Consider the following 23,953-nt stretch of genomic DNA (forward strand, 5'->3'; position numbering starts at 1 on the left):
AATTATCGGGACCACTGGGCAAATAAAACTTGTTTGTTTTATCCACAGGAGAATGTTTAATTTTAAAACTATAAAGGCTGAACACTGAGAAATAATGATTTTTTTTCTTTTTTTTTCTGTTTTTCTCATTAAAATGCATTTAGAATAAAAAAATTCTTAGCAAAATGTACTATCCACAGAAAGCCTAATTGGTGGCGAAAAAAACGAGGTATAGATCATTTTCTTGTGATAAGTAGTAATAAAGTTATTAGGGAATAAAAGGGAGGAGCGCTGACAACTGAAAATTGCTCTGGTCCGTTAGGATAAAAACCCTTGGGGGTGAACTGGTTAAAGTCTGAAATTCCAGAAGTGAACCGGAGGCGGGGCCGGAGCATTGGTGAGTGGCTGCGTGGGTACAGGATGCCTGCGGGACCATTAGAAGCCCCGGGTAAGTTCAACTCATTTTCCCCCGACCCCTACAGTATTCCTTTAATGACATCTCAGGCCAGGTGATAATTCCTCACACACTTAACAGTTGTTATCAAATTGCATTCCTCTTTGTGATGTGAATTATCATCCTGCCCTTAAGTTGAGAATTCTGTTATCTTAAGGATTGAAATCTTAACTTAAGAAATCACTCCTTAACTTATGGACAGCATGAGGTAAATGGCTTAGTGAATACAAAATGCTTTATCACCATGGTAATAACAGTAAAATCAGCTCAAAATTGTCATTAAAGAGAATCTGTATTGTTAAAATCACACAAAAGTAAACATACCAGTGTGTTAGGGGACATCTCCTATTACCCTCTGTCACAATTTCGCCGCTCCTCGCCGCATTAAAAGTGGTTAAAAACAGTTTTAAAAAGTTTGTTTATAAACAAACAAAATGGCCACCAAAACAGGAAGTAGGTTGATGTACAGTATGTCCACACATAGAAAATACATCCATACACAAGCAGGCTGTATACAGCCTTCCTTTTGAATCTCAAGAGATCATTTGTGTGTTTCTTTCCCCCCTGAGGGGGCAGTTCATAGCAGAACCACAACACTGAAGAACTTGGCAGCCTTCCAGACACAGGCTGACAAGTCTGACAGGGGAAAGATACATTGATTTATTACAGAGACTGTGAAAGTACAAAGTGCTGCAGTAAGCCAGAACACATTAGAATAGCTTTTGGAACTTGTAGGATGATAAAAAACAGGATGCAATTTTTGTTACGGAGTCTCTTTAAAGAGAACCCGAGGTGGCATTGTATTACGTTAGTGGGGCACAGAGGCTGGTTGGGCACACTAACACCAGCCTCTGTTGCCCCATCGTGTGCCTCAAAGACCCCCCTGCTCGCCGCTATACCCCCGCAGTGCTGGCGACACGCAGCGTGTCGCCAGCACAATGTTTACCCTAGCGCTGTCTGTCAGCGCCGCTCCCCCGCCTCCTCCGCATCGCCGCTACCCGCCCTCGTCCCTTCCCTCCAATCAGCGGGAGGGAAGGGACGAGGGCGGGTAGCGGCGATGCGGAGGAGGCGGAGGAGCGGCGCTGACAGACAGCGCTAGGGTAAACATTGTGCTGGCGACACGCTGCGTGTCGCCAGCACTGCGGGGGTATAGCGGCGAGCAGGGGGGTCTTTGAGGCACACGATGGGGCAACAGAGGCTGGTGTTAGTGTGCCCAACCAGCCTCTGTGCCCCACTAACGTAATACAATGCCACCTCGGGTTCTCTTTAAAGACATGAGATAAGCTTAGTGAATTGGGGCCTATGCAAGGGTCACGATCGAGGGGCTCTAGAGGGGATGGAACAAGTGATTGTGTGCTCATAAACACAGTACTTTGTAATAGTTTGCTACACTAATCTTAGCAGTTTGCATAGCAGAACTGAAGGAATTACTGATTACTATGCAATGGAAAAGTTTCCCTTCGAATGTACAGTCACAGGTAGAGCTAGATATAGCAGGACTGGTGGCTGCAGACAGGAAGTGCTACATGTAAACAATAGAGTTCTTCTGAACCTTCATAACTCCTTACAGGAAATCTGTAACTGAATACATGGTTTCTTCTGCAGTACACCGCCTCCTTCTAAAGCCTTTCTGTGAACATGTAAAATAATAGCTATCATTCTCCATTTCCTCTAATTGTTATAATTCAAACAATTAAAACTTTTTTTTTAATAGAAGTCTAATAATATTCCTTCATCACGACTCATTCGTCACGAGCAGGTGCTTAAACCGAACCGGCAGAATTACAATGCAATCAGTTCTTTATTACAGGCAAATTATTTAATAACCCCTAATAGAGAATAATTGAGTAAGATTACATTTCTTTCTAGTTCGAGAATGTGAAAATAGTGCAGCTGTTAATAATACAAAGGACAGAAACTAACTCCTGAGACTGATGTTTAGAGGCTATGGAGGTCATTAAAGTGGTCATTAAACTACACCTTACTTCTCAGAGGAGTAAAGAAGTTTTCAAATATGACTGAAGGGTGAATACACAGAAGTCCATGTTAACATTAATCAATGTCTCTCTGTTTAGAACTGAACTTAAAGGGAACTTTAAGTCTTTAAGTGACGTGACATGATGAGATAGACGTGTATGATGTATAATGTATCTCATTATGCAATGCCACTATTTGCATTCCCGGAAGCACTAGCGGTGATATTTAAAATAATTGCCATAATTGGGCGCCTCCTAATACCAAAATGTATTTTTGCCGCATATCATAGTTTTGCGGTAGAGGAAGAAGTAACGTTTTAGAGGGGGTTTAGGGTTAGGTACCACCGGGGGGGTCCTTAGGGTTAGGCACTAACCACCACGGGTGTCTTAGGGCTAGGCACCACTGGCAGGGTCTTAGGGTTAGGCACCACCAAGGGGGGGGGGCCTTAGGGTTAGGCACCACTGGCGGGGTCTTAGGGTTAGGCACCACCGGGGAGGGGGGGGGGGGGTCTTAGGGTTAGGCACCACCGAGAGAGGGGTGGGCTTAGGGTTAGGAATCGGTAGAAGGAGGGGGGTTCTGTATGAGAGTAGTGTTAGGAGAGCAGTGTTAGGTTTAGCCATAGTAAACTATTGTTAAATATTACAGATATTTCACTATTGGAATTCAGTAGTAGAATACCACTAATTTTAGTGAGATTCTACTAGCGGCAATCCCTGCGCCCTTTTTTCCAGGTTCCTTTTTTTCATTTATGCCAGGAGTGATCATATGGGGCACAGCTCTGCTCAGCTGAATACTGCGATAGTCGGATTTCAATACAGCTTTGTAGGTGTTGCATCAAAAGAAGGGAAACTCATCAAAGTGAAAAAATAAATAAAATAAAAAACAAACAGCAACAAAGCTTCTATAATACACTTCTTTTGGAGGAAAGAGCAATGGGTTCACCCATCAAAAACAGGCCTTTGGGGATTACTGCATTAACACGCAGTAATCCCCTTCTGGCAGACGTCCAAACAGGAAGTGACGCTTGCACTCACTTCCTGTTTTGGAAATACAGAAGTGCGCAAAAGCGTATTGTAAAAATACACTTCTACACATGCGCGCCCGCCACCATTTTAGAAAAAACCTGCGTCGCCATAGACTTACATGACTTCCTGTCCACTGCAGGAACCGCGTGGCAACATAGGTATGCGCTCGCGTTAGATAGGGCACTTCCGGCGCCGCGTACCGCAATGTGGGTAGTATGGACTACCTCAGACTTTCATTAGGCTGCGGTCTTCCCCCGTGTGAAAGGGCCCTGAAGTGTGCGGCCCTGTGTCAGTAGTTAAAGAGTAACTCCAGTGAAAATAATGTAATAAAAAAGTGCTTAATTTCTACAATACTTATGTATAAATGATTTAGTCAGTGTTTGCCCATTGTAAAAGCTTTCCTCTCCCTGATTTACATTCTGACATTTATCACATGGTGAAATTTTTACTGCTGGCAGGTGATATCAGTGGAAGGAGAAGCTGCTTGTTTTTTTGGGCAGTTGGAAACAACTGTAAACAGCTATTTCACACAATGCAACGACGGTCCACAGACAGGAAACTGCCAGGAGTACCACAGTCCTCAGAGTTTCTTGTGGGAGAGGTTTCAACACAATATCAGCCATACAGCGCCCCCTGATGGTCAGTTTGAGAAAATGAAAAGATTTCTCATGTAAAAGGGGGTATTCAGCTAGTGATTGGGATAAAGTTCAATTCTTTGTTACGGTTTCTCTTTAAATTACACTATTGCTTCATGGTATCAAATGAGGTGAAAGCAGGAGACAGACGAGCGAGAAGAACGACTTGTGAGAGTGCGTCTCCTGCCCACGGTGATAGAACACCCAGCCCTTCCACGCTGAGGCACGGTGCGCCTTCAATTAATCGTCATTGCCTCGGTTCCTCTGATGGGTACAGCGAGCATTACCGCCTGCGCAGAGGAACACAGAGATTGATAACGCCATTCCTCATTCCCCACAACGGATGATCATAAATCTTCCACATTATTTTTCTTTCTTTTTTCTGTACTTCTGCTGATATCCATGGTAATAATCTTGTTTTCTTTAGATGTCTTCCGAAATTTGCCCAACACACTTGACTGATATTTTAACGGCTTTTACCATTTATTCTTAAAAGCCTTTCGCTACAAATCACCCTTTTTATTGTTCCCGGACTACATTTATATTCCGCTGATTCTAGGGAGCTGATCCTGGGGCCGTCTGCGATATTTAACACTTTACGGGCACATATCAATGAAAGGCTTGGGATAGGAAGGAAGCTCCAGCTAGGCCACCATCTGAAATTTCTGGACCCCATACTGGCAAACCTACCAGAGGTTCTGGGAAGGGGGCCTCTGAGGAAAGACAGGGCCTCCAGACGCTATCCTCCTTCCTCTGCTGCTGGAAAAGACTGAAGCTGGGGCGGTGCAGCCATTGTGTGGCACTGTTCGCTGGGCCCCAGACTCACTCAGGCCCCATACACCAGGCCCCCACCTGGAATGCCCTGAAGGCGGCCCTGCTGACCAGTGCATGCAGTGTATTTGTTGTGGAGTTATGAGCTATGGAAACGGGGGGGGGGGGGGGGGGGGAGGGGGGTCGTTATAAAAAGATTTTGTGATATGTGTACTAGTTTTTAAATGTTTTGATTAATGATCAGGGGCGTAGCAATAGGGGGTGCAGAGGTTGCGACCGCATCGGGGTCCATGGGCCAAAGGGGCTGCAGTATCAACTGCAGTATTCACTTTCTATTGGTCCTGTGCTCATAATAATCACTTATATAGATACTATGAATATTGGTAATCATTAACAAACTGCCCCCCATCCCCTTCTTGCACCTCTGACACTGTAGTTGCCATTGGCAGGTTTTGGTGCCCCATATTAATTGCAATGTATAGAGTGCTTAGGGGGGGCCCCAATGTAAAACTTGCATTGGGGCCCACAGCTCCTTAGCTACGCCACTGTTAATGATTAATGTATTAAAGTTGAATATAGTCTTTGAAGCAAGAGGAATCCAAGTACCTTTATTCCTACCTCTAACTTTATTACTAACTAGTTAAAAGGCCCGCCCATTATGAAAGGGCGCTAGGCCTTGGCTTGGCCGCAACCCCCCTTCCCCATGTGTGCACGGCCACTCTCACCTGCGTGTTCGCCCATCCCCCTGCGCCCGTCCTCCTCTGCTCTCTGAAGTCCATCCACGTGCTGCGCATGCACGCCAGTCACGGACGCAGCGACAGGAGGTGTATTATATAGGATTGGGATACCGCTCTCATCGTTTCTTGCATGGCAATGACCCGCAGTCTTTACAATAACAACACTGCCTCCAAATCGGCAACTTTTCCCCTAAAGTCTCCATGGTGTCTTCCATACTTGCCTACCTTCTAGTCAACAACGCAGCAGCAAACATTATAAATGCGGCGGAAGATGAATTTCAGAGAGATGAGCTGCGTGGTCTGCGGTGCTACCTGCGATTGCGACAAGGAGCAGGACGAGGGCTAATTTGGTTGGAAGAGGCGGCGAGCTCGGCTGGCGGTAATATTTCTCGTCTCACATTAGCAGCAGAGTTGTCCGCCGCGCTCCAAACGCACAAAGCCAGCGAGTGCGCAACGGATTTATAGGGCCGCTCATTTTATTTGTTCTGTTGCTCTATAAAATGTCACATATGATCAGTAAAACTGCCAAGATCAAAGAGGCCCTTCCACGCTCGTCTGGCCACTAAGCAAAATAAAGAGCAAAAGGAAAGTGGTGGAATGTTAAAGGACCACAATCGTGAAAAACATTATAATTTAAAATATATGAAACCACATAACTAAAAAGTACATTTCTCCCTAAGTAAAATGTGCTATAAATTACTTTTCTCCTGTGTTGCTGTCACTTACAGTAGGTAGTAGAAATTAGAATGGACAGGTTTTGGACTAGGCCATCTCCTCATGGGGGATTTTCAAGGTTTTCTTTATTTTCAAAAGCACTTAGTTAACAGAAGTTGCTCAGTCCAACTGACTGCCAGAAGGGAATGCAAATAGGTGGTGGTTGGGGGAGAGGGGTCCCTGCATCTTTGTATAGATTTTTTCCAGGGAGTGCTTATGTAAAGAATACATTAAATACTGAAAAACCCCCATGAAGACATGGGCTAGTCAAAAACCTGTCAGTCCCATCAGATTTCTACTAACTACTGTAAGTGACAGGAACATAAGAAAAAAGTAGTTCATAGCTCATTTTACTCTGGAAGAAACACACTTCTTATTTGTATGTGTTTACATGTATTTAAATTTTTTCACGATAGTGGTCCTTTAAATGCCCATAAGGACTGTCGTTAAGTGGCTGCACGGCCCAGGCCTGGAAGATCATGCGGAGACTTGTAGTGCATTCTATTTATAGCAACCTGGGAAGCCGAAAAGCCTGGTACACACCTTCAATTATAATTGTCCAATTTTACCACCTCCATATAGTATGAGGGTTTACCTATACAATCTGTTCATAGTATTCAATGGGCTTGATTCACAAAGCGGTGCTAACTGTTAGCACGCCTGTGAAAACCCCCTTAGCACGTCTAAACAAGCTTTTCGCGCATAAAACTTTACGCGCGCAAAACTCTATGCGCGTAAAACTTTACGCGCGTACTGCACAGGGCGCACCGCGCGAAGTGCCCATTAAAGCCTATGGGACTTAGCGCGCGTAAAACTTTGCGCGCGTAAGGCTTTACGCGTGCAAAGTTAGCGCACGATCTGATTGAGAAATCCGGTGCTAACCTACTTAGCACCCTGGTTAGCGAGTCTAAAGACTTTAGACGTGCTAAGTAGGTTAGCACCGCTTTGTGAATCAAGCCCAATATCTGTTCACACTTATACTACATGCAGGTGGCAAAATTGGTTATTAATTGGCCAATTATAAATGGAAGACTAGTACCAAGCTTAAAGGAATCATCAATCAACTATCCTCCCCGCTCTACTTACCCGGGGCTTCCTCCAGGTCCTGGCAGCCGCTATGTCCCACGATGCATCTCCGCTCCCAGCCGCCGGCTTGGTGCAGAGGACGACCACCAGGTCCAGGTGCCTGCGCCGCTGGCAATCACCTCCATGTAGTCCTACTAGTCCGGATTGTACTGCGCAGGCACAGAAGCACTGAGCCTGCGCAGTACACTCCGGACCACATGGACAGGGGCGCCGCGAGGCATAAAGCGAACCAAGCGGTCGCTTGGGGCCTCACAATCTTAGGGGCCTCGGCGGCTCCGTGACGTCGGCGTGACGTCACTTTTTCCCCGCAGCCCCGCCGGGCTGGCAGAGCAGAGCAGGGCTACAGGAAGATGGCCGCCGCCGAAGCCCTGCTCTGGAGACTATGTCTCCAGTACAGGGCTTCGGGTGGCCATCTTCCCGACCCGTAGCCCTGCATGAATCAGCGCGGGAGATTGGAGGAGGAAGCCAGGGAGGGAGCTCCGTGGGAACTGCGCGCCTGAGAAGCCGGCCGGGAGAGGAGACCAGGGAGAGAAGACTTCTGCCAGTGCCAGCCTGCCAGGTGAGTAAATTCTTTTCTTTTTGCAGCCGCAGCCCTAATTGCGAATTTGCTGATGTGGCCCTAATTGCGATTGATTTCTGCTGAACTGTGCCCTAAATGCGTTTGATATCTGCTGAAAATGTGGCCCTAATTGCGATTGATTTCTGCTGAACTGTGCCCTAAATGCGTTTGATATCTGCTGAAAATGTGGCCCTAATTGCGATTGATTTCTGCTGAACTGTGCCCTAAATGCGTTTGATATCTGCTGAAAATGTGGCCCTAATTGCGATTGATTTCTGCTGGACTGTGCCCTAAATGCGTTTGATATCTGCTGAAAATGTGGCCCTAATTGCGATTGATTTCTGCTGAACTGTGCCCTAAATGCGTTTGATATCTGCTGAAAATGTGGCCCTAATTGCGATTGATTTCTGCTGAACTGTGCCCTAAATGCGTTTGATATCTGCTGAAAATGTGGCCCTAATTGCGATTGATTTCTGCTGAACTGCGCCCTAAATGCGTTTGATATCTGCTGAAAATGTGGCCCTAATTGCGATTGATTTCTGCTGAACTGTGCCCTAAATGCGTTTGATATCTGCTGAAAATGTGGCCCTAATTGCGATTGATTTCTGCTGAACTGTGCCCTAAATGCGTTTGATATCTGCTGAAAATGTGGCCCTAATTGCGATTGATTTCTGCTGAACTGTGCCCTAAATGCGTTTGATATCTGCTGAAAATGTGGCCCTAATTGCGATTGATTTCTGCTGAACTGTGCCCTAAATGCGTTTGATATCTGCTGAAAATGTGGCCCTAATTGCGATTGATTTCTGCTGAACTGTGCCCTAAATGCGTTTGATATCTGCTGAAAATGTGGCCCTAATTGCGATTGATTTCTGCTGAACTGTGCCCTAAATGCGTTTGATATCTGCTGAAAATGTGGCCCTAATTGCGTTTGATTTCTGCTGAACTCTGCCCTAATTGCGTTTGATTTCTGCTGAAAATGTGCCCTAATTGCGTTTGATTTCGGCTGAAAATGTGCCCTAATTGCGTTTGATTTCTGCTGAAAATGTGCCCTAATTGCGTTTGATTTCTGCTGAAATGTGGCCCAAATTGCGTTTTTATTTTCTGGTGTCTGGGGTAACTGTTGCTGCATTTATTATTTAATGGTCATAGTTGGCTATATTTGCTGTGCTACGGTTAAGCTTCGCCCATACAATGTCATGGCCGCGCCAATCTTTCGGCGCGCTACGCGCGCCTCAATCACCCCAACATCCATTTTTTTCCCGCAAACAGCCCCGCCCCAATCCGCCCTCCTGCTCCACCCACATGTCATGGCCACGGCCACTTATGCGGGATAGCCACACCCATTTTTCGCCGCGGCGCGCTTCGCGCGCCGCAGGATAGGGCCTCTTGCTACAGTCCGCTTGGGGCCACAAAAACCTTAGCTGCACCCCTGCACATGGAGGTGATTGAGAGCGGTAGCCTCTGCCCTGTCGGCGACCCCGGGCTGGCAGCAGCGAGCAGAGATGCAGCATGGGACATAGCGGCTGCCAGGAGCTGGAGGAAGCCACGGGTAAATAGAGTGTGTGTGTGTGTGTGTGTGTGTGTGTGTGTGTGTGTGTGGGGGGGGGGGGGGGGGGTTAGGATAGTTTGATTGAGGATTCCTTTAAATGTAGGGTAGCTATGTGTTGGATATCCTGGCAACCAGCCAGTATAAACAAGCTAAAGGGAGCCATTTACAATACAATCAAAATCAATCAATCAATCAACAGAGGGAGAGCGTGCAGGGAAGAAGTGCTGAGTATTCTGGTTTGCCTGACGCCCTTAATGGATAGGATCATCAGGGGCGTCTGTGTGGCTAATATTGGGGTTAAACCCCTCCCACAATGTGATGTCAGGGCCATGGCAGTTTCCTGTCTGTGAACCTCGTTGCATTGTCAGAGATAATGGCCATTGCCAACTGCCTAGCAAGCAGTATCTCCCTCTGTGTGTATCTCTTACATATACTGTATATCTTCTTAGCCTATCGCATTGTTAGTTGGATGTGTTAATAATATATAAGGACAGTTTGTGCTGTATATGTCTTTATTTATTAGTGTCTGCCAGAAGTAAAGCTGCTGACCTGCAGGCACACCGTGGATCAAACCACGTGAGCAAATTACATGGCAAGTATCACATATTTCTTGATCCATTTTCTATTTTTTAAAATCTCACTTTGCAATGTGATCCCCCTTCGCTATCATCTTTTGGTAAACTTCCTCTTTAAAGTGGACCTGAACTCTTGCACAGAACAGAAAGAAAACGGAAAGAAATGCACCCTGTATGTATATAGAGAGTTTAACCTGTCTAATCCCCCCTCATCTGTGACTAATCACAAGTGTAATTTGATCTCTCAGCTGTGTCAGCTCAGGAATCTCCTCTGCCATATGCCATAGCACAGAGCAGCTAATTTGTAAACATAGGATGTTAACCCTATGTCTGCTTCCATGAAAGCAGGAAGTAGACACATTGCAGATTTAGGCTTTGTTCTCATCTAAAATCAAAATCGCTGATGGCGGTGATTTTCGTTTTTTTTTGCATGATTGTTTTCCCCCTCCTGGGGCTTAGTTGCACGTTGCGATTTTGTGTAAAGCGCTTTTCAAAGCCCTTTTGCAGAGCGATTTGTTTTTTCACTTCCTGATGCAAGTCAGGAAATGAACTCTTTGACCCGGAAAATAATAAATACAATGTATTTATTCTTAAAAGCGCTGGGGAAAATCGCTATACCAAGCGTTTTGCAATTTCCCTACACCTGCCATTATAGGAAAATCACCCCTAAAATGGTACAGGCAGCGTGTTGGTGAGCAGATCAGAATCAAACCGCTCAGATGTGAACACTCTCATAGGCAATCATTACACAAACGCTTTTAGGGCGATTTTCAAAATCACCGGCGCTTAAAAAACCCCGCAAAAACGCCCCTAGTGTGTACAATCCCTAATTGCAGGAATTGTATCAGCTGTAATACAGAAATGTTTTTCTTTAAAGGTTATTATGCTGTTGCATATATTATAGGGCAGATAGGAAGTTCTGAGATCAGGTCCGCTTTAAAGCGGTATACGACCATGACATAATATTCAATAAAAACATGTTTTCCTACTTTTTATAGGCCATACGGTTATCATATTTGCATTTGTGCATAAGTATTTATTTAGAAATTACAAGTTCCCAAAAGTACAGTTTTTTGCTTGAGAGCTGACTTTGCATTTTATTCATAACTGGTTTTATTCATGTTGTATTGAAGGCAGAAATGCTTTCAGTGTCTCTCTGTGTCCAGGAGCTTCTCAGCAGTCAATTTGTCACATTCCTCACTTGATACAATTAAGTAAACACAAGATAACATTATCTCCACTTCTGATGCAGCCAGTTCTGCTGGCAGGGAATTTCTAATTCCTGTGTGTAACCCTTTGAATGCTGTTCTAGTAACAAAAAAATGCTGGTTGTATATAATATGCTGTAAATAATCTATTAAAGCAAGGAAAAAATGCTTCAATTCCACTTTGAACAGGTTTCCCTACTTATCAACGCAGTCAGATGCTCCCCTGTCTATCAGTTGGCATAACAAGCATGGTACAAGGTGGTGAATGTAATCTGGGGCACCTCCTGCTCTATACAGAATCAGCATCAGGAACACTGAGCGCTTGTCTGCTGCCTGCCCAGGGAGCATTGCTTACCCTTTGTAAATAATCTTCAGAGTATTGTAGCGTGTCACTCAGAGAGCTGCCTGAGAGGTTGTAGTGCTGGCTGCAGCTTCCAGGAGCTGGCTTCATGTGTTCGGCTTTGTAGAAGAGGTGGCGGTTTGTGGTATTAGCCTCTGGCTGCAGGACATAGGCTCGGTTTTCAAGTGTAATTAATCCCCTGAAAGGAAACAAAGTATTCGCTGAAGAATGTATTCACATGTTCACATGCAGAGGGATATAATATAGTATGATAGCCACTTCTAACGTGGAACCGTGACATCATGCAAAGGGTACGTCAGAGGAGAGACTGATATTAGGGGCAAACCCCTCCCACAATGTGATGTCAGGGCCATGGTAGCTTACTACATGATCACATGCGGAAGGATATAATATAGCATGATAGCCACTTTTGAGATTAGTACGCCTACAGAACACCTAAGCCTCATTCACATTGGGTGCGTTGAGAAACGTGTAAAATCTCATAATAAACGCATGTGCGCGCTTTAGTGTGTGTTTCAATGCGTTGCTGTGCGCTTTTTTTAAGCATGTTTAGCTAATTGTAGTAGTAGCAGTTGTCAATAAAGCTTTGTTTTCATATGAAAGTTTTTTTTGTTTTTTTTCAATTAAGGGTAAAAAACGCATGCGCATGCAACACTAAGTTTTTGTAACGCTGCTCTGTGCAGCGCATAGATGTGACCCAGGCATATTTAATTACATGAGAAAATCAATACCTTGCACAGGGCAATGCACTCTGAAAAGCACACAGAAATGGCCCTGATGTTAACGAGGCCAAATTGTTTTTCACCTTAAATAACCATTTGCGGAAAAAGTGTGGTAAAAAGGTGATAAAAAGTGCAGTAAGGTGTCAGTAAAAATCCATTATTTTAGAGGTAAATTCCGCAAAAAATGAACTTCATAATGAAAAAAAGAGTGCATTGTCTCATCCTTACATTACCAATGTTCTATCACCTGTAAGTACCTGGCGCGATTTTTCACTTTACATCCAGTTGCAAGTAGTCTAGAGCCTTTTGAGCTGTGTTTGCAGAAACTTCAGATTTTTCCACAGAAAACAATATTTTCCGGACTTATTTTGCACTTTTAATGACGAATGAATTATAGGCTGATTCTAATCCCTGACTCAGCTTGAAGCACATTAAGGGCCCTTTTCCACTAGCAGTCGCTAGCGTTCACGCTGAACGCTAGCGACTGCTGAATCGCAAAAGGTAAAAAATTACCAGCGATTTCCCGATGTTTGCGGCCGCGATTTTGCTATGCTATGCACTGCATAGCAAAATCGCGGCAAATATCGCTCCGCAACGCGATCGCGTTTCAGGCAAAAACGAATCGCGGTAGTGGAAATACCCTACCGCGATTCCTATGTTATTTAGCAAACCCTAGCGATTGTAAAATCGCTAGCGGTTTGCGATTTTGCGATTCCGCTAGCGCAAACGCGCTAGTGGAAAAGGGCCCTTAGGGCATTTGTCACACAGATGGCCATGAAGACAAAGCAATGTTTTGCCCACATACGCAGGATAAAGGTTTTCATCAAGATGGCAGTAATCACATGTAAATATATTCTATTGTTTAATAAATCAATACCGTACACCACATTGGGCTCTATTCTCTATCCTACATGGAATTTTTTCCATCTTTTTTTTTTCCAAATTTACTAAAAAACATGTAGATATATTGCGTAAAAAAGTGTAGAAAACATGCGTACACAGGCGGTAAACATGCGGAAAAAGTTGCCCCTATGCAGTAGAGCGGACCAGACGGAGAACGGCTATTTTTTCCTATCTCCATCAGAAGAGCCACAACAGCGCCCCCGCGGGAGCCCGAAAAGGTAAATATTGCCCAGGCTGCCGGATTTGTCGTCTGTGTGTTCCCGGGGCTGCAGCGAGACCGCCGTGGGACACAGGAGGATGGGGGAAGCCTTGATAGGGCCCAGAGGCTTCCCCCTACTGAGGTGAGTACCCCCCATGGGAACTTTTTGTCAGTACAGGTTTTCTTTAACCACCTTGCCGGTTATCCCGAGCTCAGCTCGGGGTAACCTGCGTAAGGAGGACTTCTCAGGCCCCGCTGGGCCGATTTTAAATTTTTTTTCTATTGCACGCAGCTAGCACTTTGCTAGCTGCGTGCATTTCTCGATCGCCGGCGCTCACCGCCGATTCGCCGCTACCCACCACGCCGCCCCCCCTCCAGACCCCTTGCGCAGCCTGGCCAATTAGTGCCAGGCAGCGCTGAGGGGTGGATCGGGATTCCCTCTGACGTCCCGTCGTCCATGACGTCGGTGACGTAAATCCCCGTCGCTGATATTTTATTTTAAAAAAAGTGCTGCGCCGCCCCCTTGCCGATATAATTGGAACAGCAAGGGGGTTAAAGTCCAGCAAACACAGCACTAAAGGCTCTAGATTCCATTTATCTCAAGGGAAAGTGAAATATATCACCAAGTAGTTGTAGGTGATTTAAGGCTATTCCAAGTCGCTCCTCTAAGGGTCTACAGATTCAGACCTCACAACTTTTTGTTTTGAGGTAAGAGAAACACTAAGGCAAATTCCTGCCACACCCCTAATCTCGTCCATGCCACACCTAGTCACTGATACCAGAACAAATTCAGAAGCAAAAGATGTAGGTAGCAAAAGGTGTCAAGAAGAATGGGCGTTATAGGGTTAGGCGTTAGGAAGGGGTACTTTAGGGTTAGGCGTCAGAAAGAGGGTTTTAGGGTTAGACAGGGGGGAGGGTTCTATGTGAGAGTAGGGTTAGGTTAAGTTGTGGTAAAATATTGTTAACCCCCTTGCCGTTACAATTCTGGCAGCAAGGGGGCAGCGCAACACTTTAAAAAAAAAAATTTCAAATCATGTAGCGAGCCCAGGGCTCGCTACATGATAGCCGCTGACAAGCGGCATCCCCCTATCCACTCTAATCGTCTTCGGCGATCAGAGTAAGCAGGAAATCCCGTTCAGAACGTGATTTCCTGCTGGGCTTACCCGGTCGCCATGGTGACCGTGCAGGATGACGTCACCGACGTCATGGACGTCGGGACATCACAGGGAATCCCGATCCACCCCTCAGCGCTGCCTAGCACTGATTGGCCAGGCTGCGCAAGGGGTCTGGAGGGGGGGGCGCGGCAGGTAGCGGCAGCGATCGGAAACTGCGCGCAGCTAGCAAAGTGCTAGCTGCGTGTAGGAAAAAAAAATTTGAAAATCGGCCCAGCGGGGCCTGAGAAATCCTCCTACGCAGGTTACCCCGAGCTGAGCTAGGGATAACCGGCAAGGAGGTTAATATATACCGATATTTTATTACAATAATTTACACTATTTACACTTTAAATGCCCCTATTTCATGCACGCCTAGAGGGGTGCAATATTCATTTTGCTTTCAAAGATTTTATTGAGGTAAGAAACATTCCAGAACAGTGGAACATAACTTGAAAGTAGAGCAAAGCAACTTATACCACATGCAAGATGAGAAACAAAAAACAAAACAACAAAGGACTTGAGGACAGAGGTAATGAGGTTAAACACTAAATAAGGAGCAATATTTATTAACAGATAAGGGTGCCCCTTTTTCCTCGCTCTCCTATGCCATGCATGTGTCCTTTCTGTCATTAGAGGACAACAAGGACCAACAGCACTTTACTTTGAAGCTCATCATCTTTGAGACTCGGGCATAAAATATGGGGATACAATTTTAAGGTGGAAAGGGTTTTCTTTTGTTCTATTTTAGTTTCTTGGCATACAAAATATATACAAACAAGTACATGCAAATTCTGGCATTATATTGAATTCATGGCATTGACATGTGTAGAATTTACAAAGGATGTTAAATACTTGTAATCACAGTCTATATGAAAATTTTAAACTAGAGTTTGCCATATGACCATATGAAATATATAGTGCAGTGTTGTCCCCAGGCTCTTTTAGCCGGGTGCTCCACCCGGCTAATTTTGGTGAGCACCCGGCTATCATCGGCTCACCTCCTCATCCTCCTCCTATGCTGTAAGTAGAGTTGTGCCACCCCTGCTTTCCCCCATCATGCCCCACCCGGCTACTTCTTCACGCCACCCAGCTGGAACATTTTTGTGGGGAGAACACTGATAGTGTAATGTATACAAGGTAGTTACAGTATCTTTTAGCAAATTATATCTTTCCATAGCTCTCAACTGCCCCTTTTTCGGAGGGACAGTCCCTCTTTGAAAACTAATTCCCTCTGTCTCTTTTTCTTCCTAATTTGACCCTCTTTCATGACTCATGTAAATATATGTATTTTTCTACTGAAAAGCTACTACTATTTCTCTACTGTCCATTGTGTCCAAGCTACACAAATGAGAATAAAATTAGCATCAAATTTGCATCAACTTAGAATTATAAGGTTGTCATTTGCCGCCTCCAGAAGCAATTCTCTTTGTTGGTACGAGCGACCTTCACGTTTACCGTCCCTCCACTACCTTACTTAAAAAAGTTGTTGTTTTTTCCCTTGCAAGGGTGATTGTGAAGTCGGCTGACTTGTGCCGATGTGGCAGATTTGAAAGGCGTTCTTTATTTATGGCTCCACAAATTTCAAGCTAATGATCCATTATTAAGTTTCAGAGAAACCACAGAGGAAGCCAAAGAGACGGATGGAAGTCAAATGTCAGCGCGCGGCACTCCGATAATAAACTAATAAGCTCATCTATCTGTATTTGGGTGATTTTTCTTTATAAAGCGGACGTAGGCTGAGATGATAATAATAATATATTAGCGCTGGGGGCACGATTACGGATCCGCGTAGCGCCAGATGTTCCAAAGATGCGGAGGGTAAAGAGAGGGGAAAACAAAGTGAAGGGAACAGCCGCTCGCAGCCGTTTTCAAAGGTAGCGGCTTTAATGCCAATTTTTGATAATTACGGTGATTAAACCATCACCGCAAGCAAATACCAAGTTAATTATTGCATATGGAGGTCATTGTTTGCTAAATAATTACATAATGAAGTTTAGAGCGAAAATCAACACGTTTACTCACCTTGAATCTCAAATTGGTTAATTGGATTGCTCAGCTTGTGTGTTCACCTTAACAGAACCTGCCTGTCAGCAAAAGACTTCTAAAATCTCATTTAACGAGCTAAAAAAAGGAAAATGCTGGTTTAAGCACTCGGTCCAACTGCTGGTGTAGATATATGCCTGGTGCACGACGCGTATACACGAACGCTTGTGCAGAGCATTTGTGTTTGTGGGGAGGGAGGCGGGAGCTCTGCAGAGCATTTGTGTTCATATGAAGTGTAGGCGGGAGCTGTGCAGAGGGTTTGTGTTTATAGGGGAGGAGGCGGGAGCTGTGCAGAGCGTCTGTGTTTATAGGGAGGGGAGGTGGGAGCTGTGCAGAGCGTTTGTGTTTATATTAAGTGGAGGCGGGAGCTGTGCAGAGCGTTTGTGTTTATAGGGGAGGATGCGGGAGCTGTGCAGAGCATTTATGAGTATAAGGAGTCGAGGTGGGAGCTGTGCAGAGCATTTGTGTTTATAGGGGAGGAGGCGGGAGCTGTGCAGAGAATTTGTGTTTATAGGAGGGGAGGCGGGACCTGTGGAGAGCATTTGTGTTTATAGTAAGGAAGGCGGAAGCTGTGCAGAGCATTTGTGTTTATAGGGGAGGCAGCGGGAGCTGTGCAGAGCATTTGTGTTTATAGGGAGTGGAGGCGGGAGCTGTGCAGAGCGTTTGTGTTTATAGGGAGTGGAGGTGGGAGCTCTGCAGAGCATTTGTGTTTATAGGGGAGGAGGCGGGAGCTCTGCAGAGCATTTGTGTTTATAGGGGAGGAGGCGGGAGCTCTGCAGAGCATTTGTGTTTATAGGGGAGGAGGCGGGAGCTGTGCAGAGCATTTGTGTTTATAGGAAGTGTAGGCGGGAGCTGTGCAGAGCGTCTGTGTGTATAGGGGAGGAGGCAGGAGCTGTGCAGAGCGTTTATGTTTATAGCGAGTCGAGGTGGGAGCTGTGCAGAGCATTTGTGTTTATAGGAGGGGAGGCGAGAGCTGTGCAGAGCATTTGTGTTTATAGGAAGGGAGGCGGGAGCTGTGCAGAGCATTTGTGTTTATAGAGGAGGAGGCGGGAGCTGTGCAGAGCATTTGTGTTTATAGGGGAGGAGGCAGGAGCTGTGCAGAGAGTTTATGTTTATAGGGAGTCGAGGTGGGAGCTGTGCAGAGCATTTGTGTTTATAGGAGGGGAGGTGGGAGCTGTGCAGAGCATTTGTGTTTATAGGAAGGGAGGCGGGAGCTGTGCAGAGAATTTGTGTTTATAGGAGGGGAGGCGGGAGCTGTGCAGAGCATTTGTGTTGATAGGGGAGGAGGCGGGAGCTGTGCAGAGCATTTGTGTTTATAGGAAGGGAGGCGGGAGCTGTGCAGAGCATTTGTGTTTATAGGGGAGGAGGCGGGAGCTGTGCAGAGCATTTGTGTTTATAGGGGAGGCGGCGGGAGCTGTGCAGAGCATTTGTGTTTATAGGGGAGGCGGCGGGAGCTGTGCAGAGAGTTTATGTTTATAGGGAGTCGAGGTGGGAGCTGTGCAGAGCATTTGTGTTTATAGGAGGGGAGGCGAGAGCTGTGCAGAGCATTTGTGTTTATAGGAAGGGAGGCGGGAGCTGTGCAGAGCATTTGTGTTTATAGGGGAGGAGGCGGGAGCTGTGCAGAGCATTTGTGTTTATAGGGGAGGAGGCAGGAGCTGTGCAGAGAGTTTATGTTTATAGGGAGTCGAGGTGGGAGCTGTGCAGAGCATTTGTGTTTATAGGAGGGGAGGCGAGAGCTGTGCAGAGCATTTGTGTTTATAGGAAGGGAGGCGGGAGCTGTGCAGAGCATTTGTGTTTATAGGGGAGGAGGCGGGAGCTGTGCAGAGCATTTGTGTTTATAGGGGAGGCGGCGGGAGCTGTGCAGAGAATTTGTGTTTATAGGGGAGGCGGCGGGAGCTGTGCAGAGAATTTGTGTTTATAGGGAGTGGAGGTGGGAGCTGTGCAGAGCGTTTGTGTTTATAGGAAGGGAAGGCGGGAGCTGTGCAGAGCATTTGTGTTTATAGGAAGTGGAGTCGAGAGCTGTGCAGAGCGTTTGTGTTTATAGGAAGTGGTGGAGGGAGCTATGCAGAACGTTTGTGTTTATAGGAAGGGAAGGCAGGAGCTGTGACGAGCATTTGTGTTTATAGGGGGTGAAGGTGGGAGCTGTGCAGAGCGTTTGTGTTTATAGGGGAGGAGGCGGGAGCTGTGCAGAGCATTTGTGTTTATAGGGAGGGGAGGCAGGAGCTGTGCAGAGCATTTGTGTTTATAGGGGGTGAAGGTGGGAGCTGTGCAGAGCATTTGTGTTTATAGGAAGTGTAGGCGGGAGCTGTGCAGAGCGTCTGTGTGTATAGGGGAGGAGGCAGGAGCTGTGCAGAGCGTTTATGTTTATAGCGAGTCGAGGTGGGAGCTGTGCAGAGCATTTGTGTTTATAGGAGGGGAGGCGAGAGCTGTGCAGAGCATTTGTGTTTATAGGAAGGGAGGCGGGAGCTGTGCAGAGCATTTGTGTTTATAGAGGAGGAGGCGGGAGCTGTGCAGAGCATTTGTGTTTATAGGGGAGGAGGCAGGAGCTGTGCAGAGAGTTTATGTTTATAGGGAGTCGAGGTGGGAGCTGTGCAGAGCATTTGTGTTTATAGGAGGGGAGGTGGGAGCTGTGCAGAGCATTTGTGTTTATAGGAAGGGAGGCGGGAGCTGTGCAGAGAATTTGTGTTTATAGGAGGGGAGGCGGGAGCTGTGCAGAGCATTTGTGTTTATAGGAAGGGAGGCGGGAGCTGTGCAGAGCATTTGTGTTTATAGGGGAGGAGGCGGGAGCTGTGCAGAGCATTTGTGTTTATAGGAAGGGAGGCGGGAGCTGTGCAGAGCATTTGTGTTTATAGGAAGGGAGGCGGGAGCTGTGCAGAGCATTTGTGTTTACAGGGGAGGCGGCAGGAGCTGTGCAGAGAATTTGTGTTTATAGGAAGGGAGGCGGGAGCTGTGCAGAGCATTTGTGTTTACAGGGGAGGCGGCAGGAGCTGTGCAGAGAATTTGTGTTTATAGGGGGTGAAGGTGGGAGCTGTGCAGAGCATTTGTGTTTATAGGAAGGGAGGCGAGAGCTGTGCAGAGCATTTGTGTTTATAGGAAGGGAGGCGGGAGCTGTGCAGAGCATTTGTGTTTATAGAGGAGGAGGCGGGAGCTGTGCAGAGCATTTGTGTTTATAGGGGAGGCGGCGGGAGCTGTGCAGAGAATTTGTGTTTATAGGGGAGGCGGCGGGAGCTGTGCAGAGAGTTTATGTTTATAGCGAGTCGAGGTGGGAGCTGTGCAGAGCATTTGTGTTTATAGGAGGGGAGGCGAGAGCTGTGCAGAGCATTTGTGTTTATAGGAAGGGAGGCGGGAGCTGTGCAGAGCATTTGTGTTTATAGGGGAGGCGGCGGGAGCTGTGCAGAGAATTTGTGTTTATAGGGGAGGCGGCGGGAGCTGTGCAGAGCATTTGTGTTTATAGGGGGTGAAGGTGGGAGCTGTGCAGAGCGTTTGTGTTTATAGGGGAGGAGGCGGGAGCTGTGCAGAGCATTTGTGTTTATAGGGAGGGGAGGCAGGAGCTGTGCAGAGCATTTGTGTTTATAGGGGGTGAAGGTGGGAGCTGTGCAGAGCATTTGTGTTTATAGGGAGTGGAGGTGGGAGCTGTGCAGAGCATTTGTGTTTATAGGGAGTGGAGGTGGGAGCTGTGCAGAGCATTTGTGTTTATAGGGGAGAAGGCGGGAGCTGTGCTAAGCATCTGTGTTTATTGGAAGTGGTGGAGGGAGCTGTGCAGAGTGTTTGTGTTATTAGGGAGTGGAGGCAGGAGCTGTGCATGGCGTTTGTATTTATAAGGAATGGAGGCGGGAGCTGTGCAGGTTGTTTGTGTTTATAGGGAGGGGAGGTGGGAGCTGTGCAGAGCGTCTGTGTTTATAGGGAGGGGAGGTGGGAGCTGTGCAGAGCACTTGTGTTTATAGGGGAGGAAGCGGGAGCTGTGCATGGCATTTGTGTATATAAGGAGTGGAGGCGGGAGCTCTGCATGGCGTTTGTGTTTATAGGGAGTGGAGGCGGGAGCTATGCAGAACGTTTGTGTATATAGGAAGTGGAGGTTGGAGATGTGCAGAATTAAGTGCTATGGAGGCATTCCAGATTTTCATTGCCCAAAATGTATCTAATGACATTGGTGGCAGAGTAGGATCATCCACCAGGCAACCTAGGCAAGTGCCTGGGGCCTAGTGGTTGGCAAGGGGCCCACCTACCACCTTCTCTAACTTTCTCAGCTTACCAAAAGGACCACAAGAGGGTACAAAATTGACTATTTTGACTAGTTACATCTTAATCCAATCAGATTATCTTTGGAGGGACGCTGAAAGCAACTTCTCGGCTGATTACCAGAGATGGTCAAGGAGATACTAATTAGCCTGACTTGCATGCAAAACGAATGCAAACTGTTTGCAAGTCTAGCATTATGTTATCTGGGGAACCCAGCTGCTTAATTCTGATGTCTGAGGAACACACAGCTGTCTGATGATGCAGCTAAAGGCCAGAATACCTCTGTGGTAGAATAATGAATTGTGGTCTAACCACTGTCTGTTGGACTGAGATCTTCCCACTTGCCATTTTTTTTTTTAATAAAAACGTACCATTTTTTACCATTTTTATAAATAAATACACAGAGTCGGGTTTTAAAGGATGCCAGAGCCAAATGAAGTAGGAGAAACTGGGAGCAGGCATGTACTGGCAGCTGTCCTGATGCCCCCCACTCTCTTCTCTGCCCCTCCCAATCCTATCTAATGACCCCCCAGCAACCTCTTCCGGGTCGCAGGATTCAGAAGCGCTCTGTGCATGTGCAGGACGTAGACAGGACGTCATGCACAGTGTGCTCCCGGCCGCGGGCAGATGCTGTAGGACGCACGCAGCCGAACCAGTGACTGCGCACTAATGCCTGACTCTTGCGACCCAGGGGGTATTTGGATAGGATTGGGACCTACTTCATTCGGCTCAGTTATCCTTTAATTAGCAACTTTCTGGCTATAAGATAAGTTGACAACACTTGTTAGAGGAGTGATAGCACACTCACCTGAGACCGGAGCACAGGCTTAGACTGACTGCAGAACCGGGGTGCCCCTCCACTTCTCCATGGTAGTAGCAGCGATCCTACAGTAAGCAAATATAAAGTACGGTTATAAATACAAGGGGTGTTTCTTACATATACTTTTATATTTTATGTCTTTTAGTGAGGCATCAGGGTGGCAGTACACATGCTAGACTCTTAGTCTGGGTGCAAATTAATCTGGTCTGAGTGACTGTGAGGCATGGGGGTGCAGCACAGGGGCAGATATGGCGCCCATAGGGCTGTGGTGCCTATGGCACAAGCGATGCCTGCACCCTTCTAGATACGCCTCTGCACACGTAACATAACATAACAAGCTGCGTTTTAGGTCATGTGCATATTTTTTTGTGTGTGCATATTTTGTGTGTTTTTGGTGCATTTGCGACAGCGGGTTTTTTTTTTAAAAAAATTACCGCAGAGGTGTTTTTCAAGCCTAATGCATTTGCAATTCGCATATGCGTTTTGTATGCGTTTTAATATTTTGATTTATGCAGATCACTAGTTAAGACAACAGGAAGTGGAAATCCATCACAAAACAATTAAAAAAACAAAACGCATGGAAAACGTACTCCGAGTTCAGGGCCGATTCCTGACTACAGCTGTAATCAGTGCCGAGATCTGCCATAAAAATACTTTGTATCTCCATTGTCAGATATATACGTTTTTGTTCCAAAATGTAGCAGAGCTAAGGAGATTGGGGGGGCCCTAGTGCGAGTTTCACCTGGGGCCCAAAGCACTCTATTGACATGGAGCCTCCAAACGAACCGAGGACAGCTGCCTTATTAGAGAGGTGTATTTAGAGTAAGGAAACAGTTTGTTAAAGTGAACCTCCGGACTAAAAATCTACTCAGCAGCACTGAAAAGGCTTGGTGTTTCTTTAACAGTTTCACAGCATCAGAACTTTGTCTTTCTTACCAAAGCATCACTTTTAGCTGCATTTATAGCTAAGCTCCACCCATCAAAGAAAAAAAGCCCATGCTTTTTTCCCCTGATGCTGTGCAGAGCATGATGGGATTTTCTATGATGTTATTCATGTTGCCTAGCAACTGGGAGAGGTGCTCAGCACACAGGACAGTTGGAACTGTGTCTCATGCTCCCTGTCCCCTTCTTTCAACCAAAAAGATGGCTGCCATCATGAAATCAAACATTTGCCTGTTCTTCTAAAACAGGGTGGGTAAGAGATTATATTACCTATCTATTTTAATTAACATAACTAATGTAACTTAATGACAGTATGTTTGTTTAGGCTGGAGTTCCTCTTTAAAGGGAACCCGAGGTGAGAGGTATATGGAGGCTGCCATATTTATTTCCTTCTAAACAATGCCAGTTGCCTGGCTGCCCTGTTGATCTTCTGGCATAAGTAGAGTCAAAACCCTGGAAAAAGCATAAGGCTAATCCGGGAAAACCTGAGTCAGAGTGCCTAATCTCCTGCATGCTTGTTCAGGGTCTCTGGCTAAAAATATTAGAGGCAGAGGATCAGGAAGACAGGCATAGGATCAGGAAGATAGGCAGCCTCCCTATCACTCTTACCTAGGGTTCACTTTAAATGATGGGAATAAAGTTTCAGTTCAACACATTTTTCAGTAGAAAAATATATATTTTAACAGATCAGTCCTGAAAGAGGGACAAATGAGGGAAAAGAGGGACAGAGGGATTGGGCTCCCAAAGAGGGGCTGTTCCTCTGAAAGCGAGACAGTTGGGAGCTGTGCTCTAGTCAGACTCCCCGCCCCTTGCTCTGTTGCCCGGCATCGCTGTCCGCCTCTGGCTATGATAAATGAGTGCCAGGCAGGTATCACCGCTAGCATGAACCTCATTGGAGGCCATTCCTCAGCTGCAGGTAATGATGGTTCCTACTTGGGAGGACTATTATCCTGTATCCACACATAAAGGAAGTCATCTCCATCCATCACCTCCCCTCAGATGGGACCACACTTGCCCTCCGCTCCGCCCCTCCTCACAGACCAGCCTCTATGCCTCCTTGCAGCAGATCACCAACGTCTCAGATCTCCTCTCGTTATTCGATGACTGATATTTATGAGGGAAGAGATCTTGGGGGATATTAAGTGTTCCTGAGCTCGCAGGCTTATTTCCTGGTCAAGTGCTGAGACGCTGCCTGTGATGTGGGGTGCAGCGTGTACAAAAGCCTTCATCTGTAAACACTTAGGATAAAGCGGTTTAAATAAAGTGTGTAATATTATACATCGGATCATGGGTAGAGATGA

General features: G+C 46.3%; 1 protein-coding gene across 1 annotated transcript in view; it reads right to left on the minus strand.

The window, feature by feature from the left end:
• ADAM12 (ADAM metallopeptidase domain 12) overlaps positions 1-22,479 on the minus strand; it is a 275,547-nt gene extending 253,068 nt beyond the window's left edge. Inside the window, exons 1-3 of the mRNA XM_068258874.1 lie at positions 22,453-22,479; positions 21,699-21,775; positions 11,625-11,808 (exon numbers count right to left, since the gene is read on the minus strand). Coding sequence (XP_068114975.1) covers positions 11,625-11,808; positions 21,699-21,775; positions 22,453-22,479 — 288 coding nt within the window. The remainder of the gene's footprint in view (positions 1-11,624; positions 11,809-21,698; positions 21,776-22,452) is intronic.
• Positions 22,480-23,953: the final 1,474 nt, after the last annotated feature.

The sequence above is a fragment of the Hyperolius riggenbachi genome, chromosome 10 (genome assembly GCF_040937935.1).
Source record: "Hyperolius riggenbachi isolate aHypRig1 chromosome 10, aHypRig1.pri, whole genome shotgun sequence".
NCBI lineage: Eukaryota > Metazoa > Chordata > Amphibia > Anura > Hyperoliidae > Hyperolius > Hyperolius riggenbachi.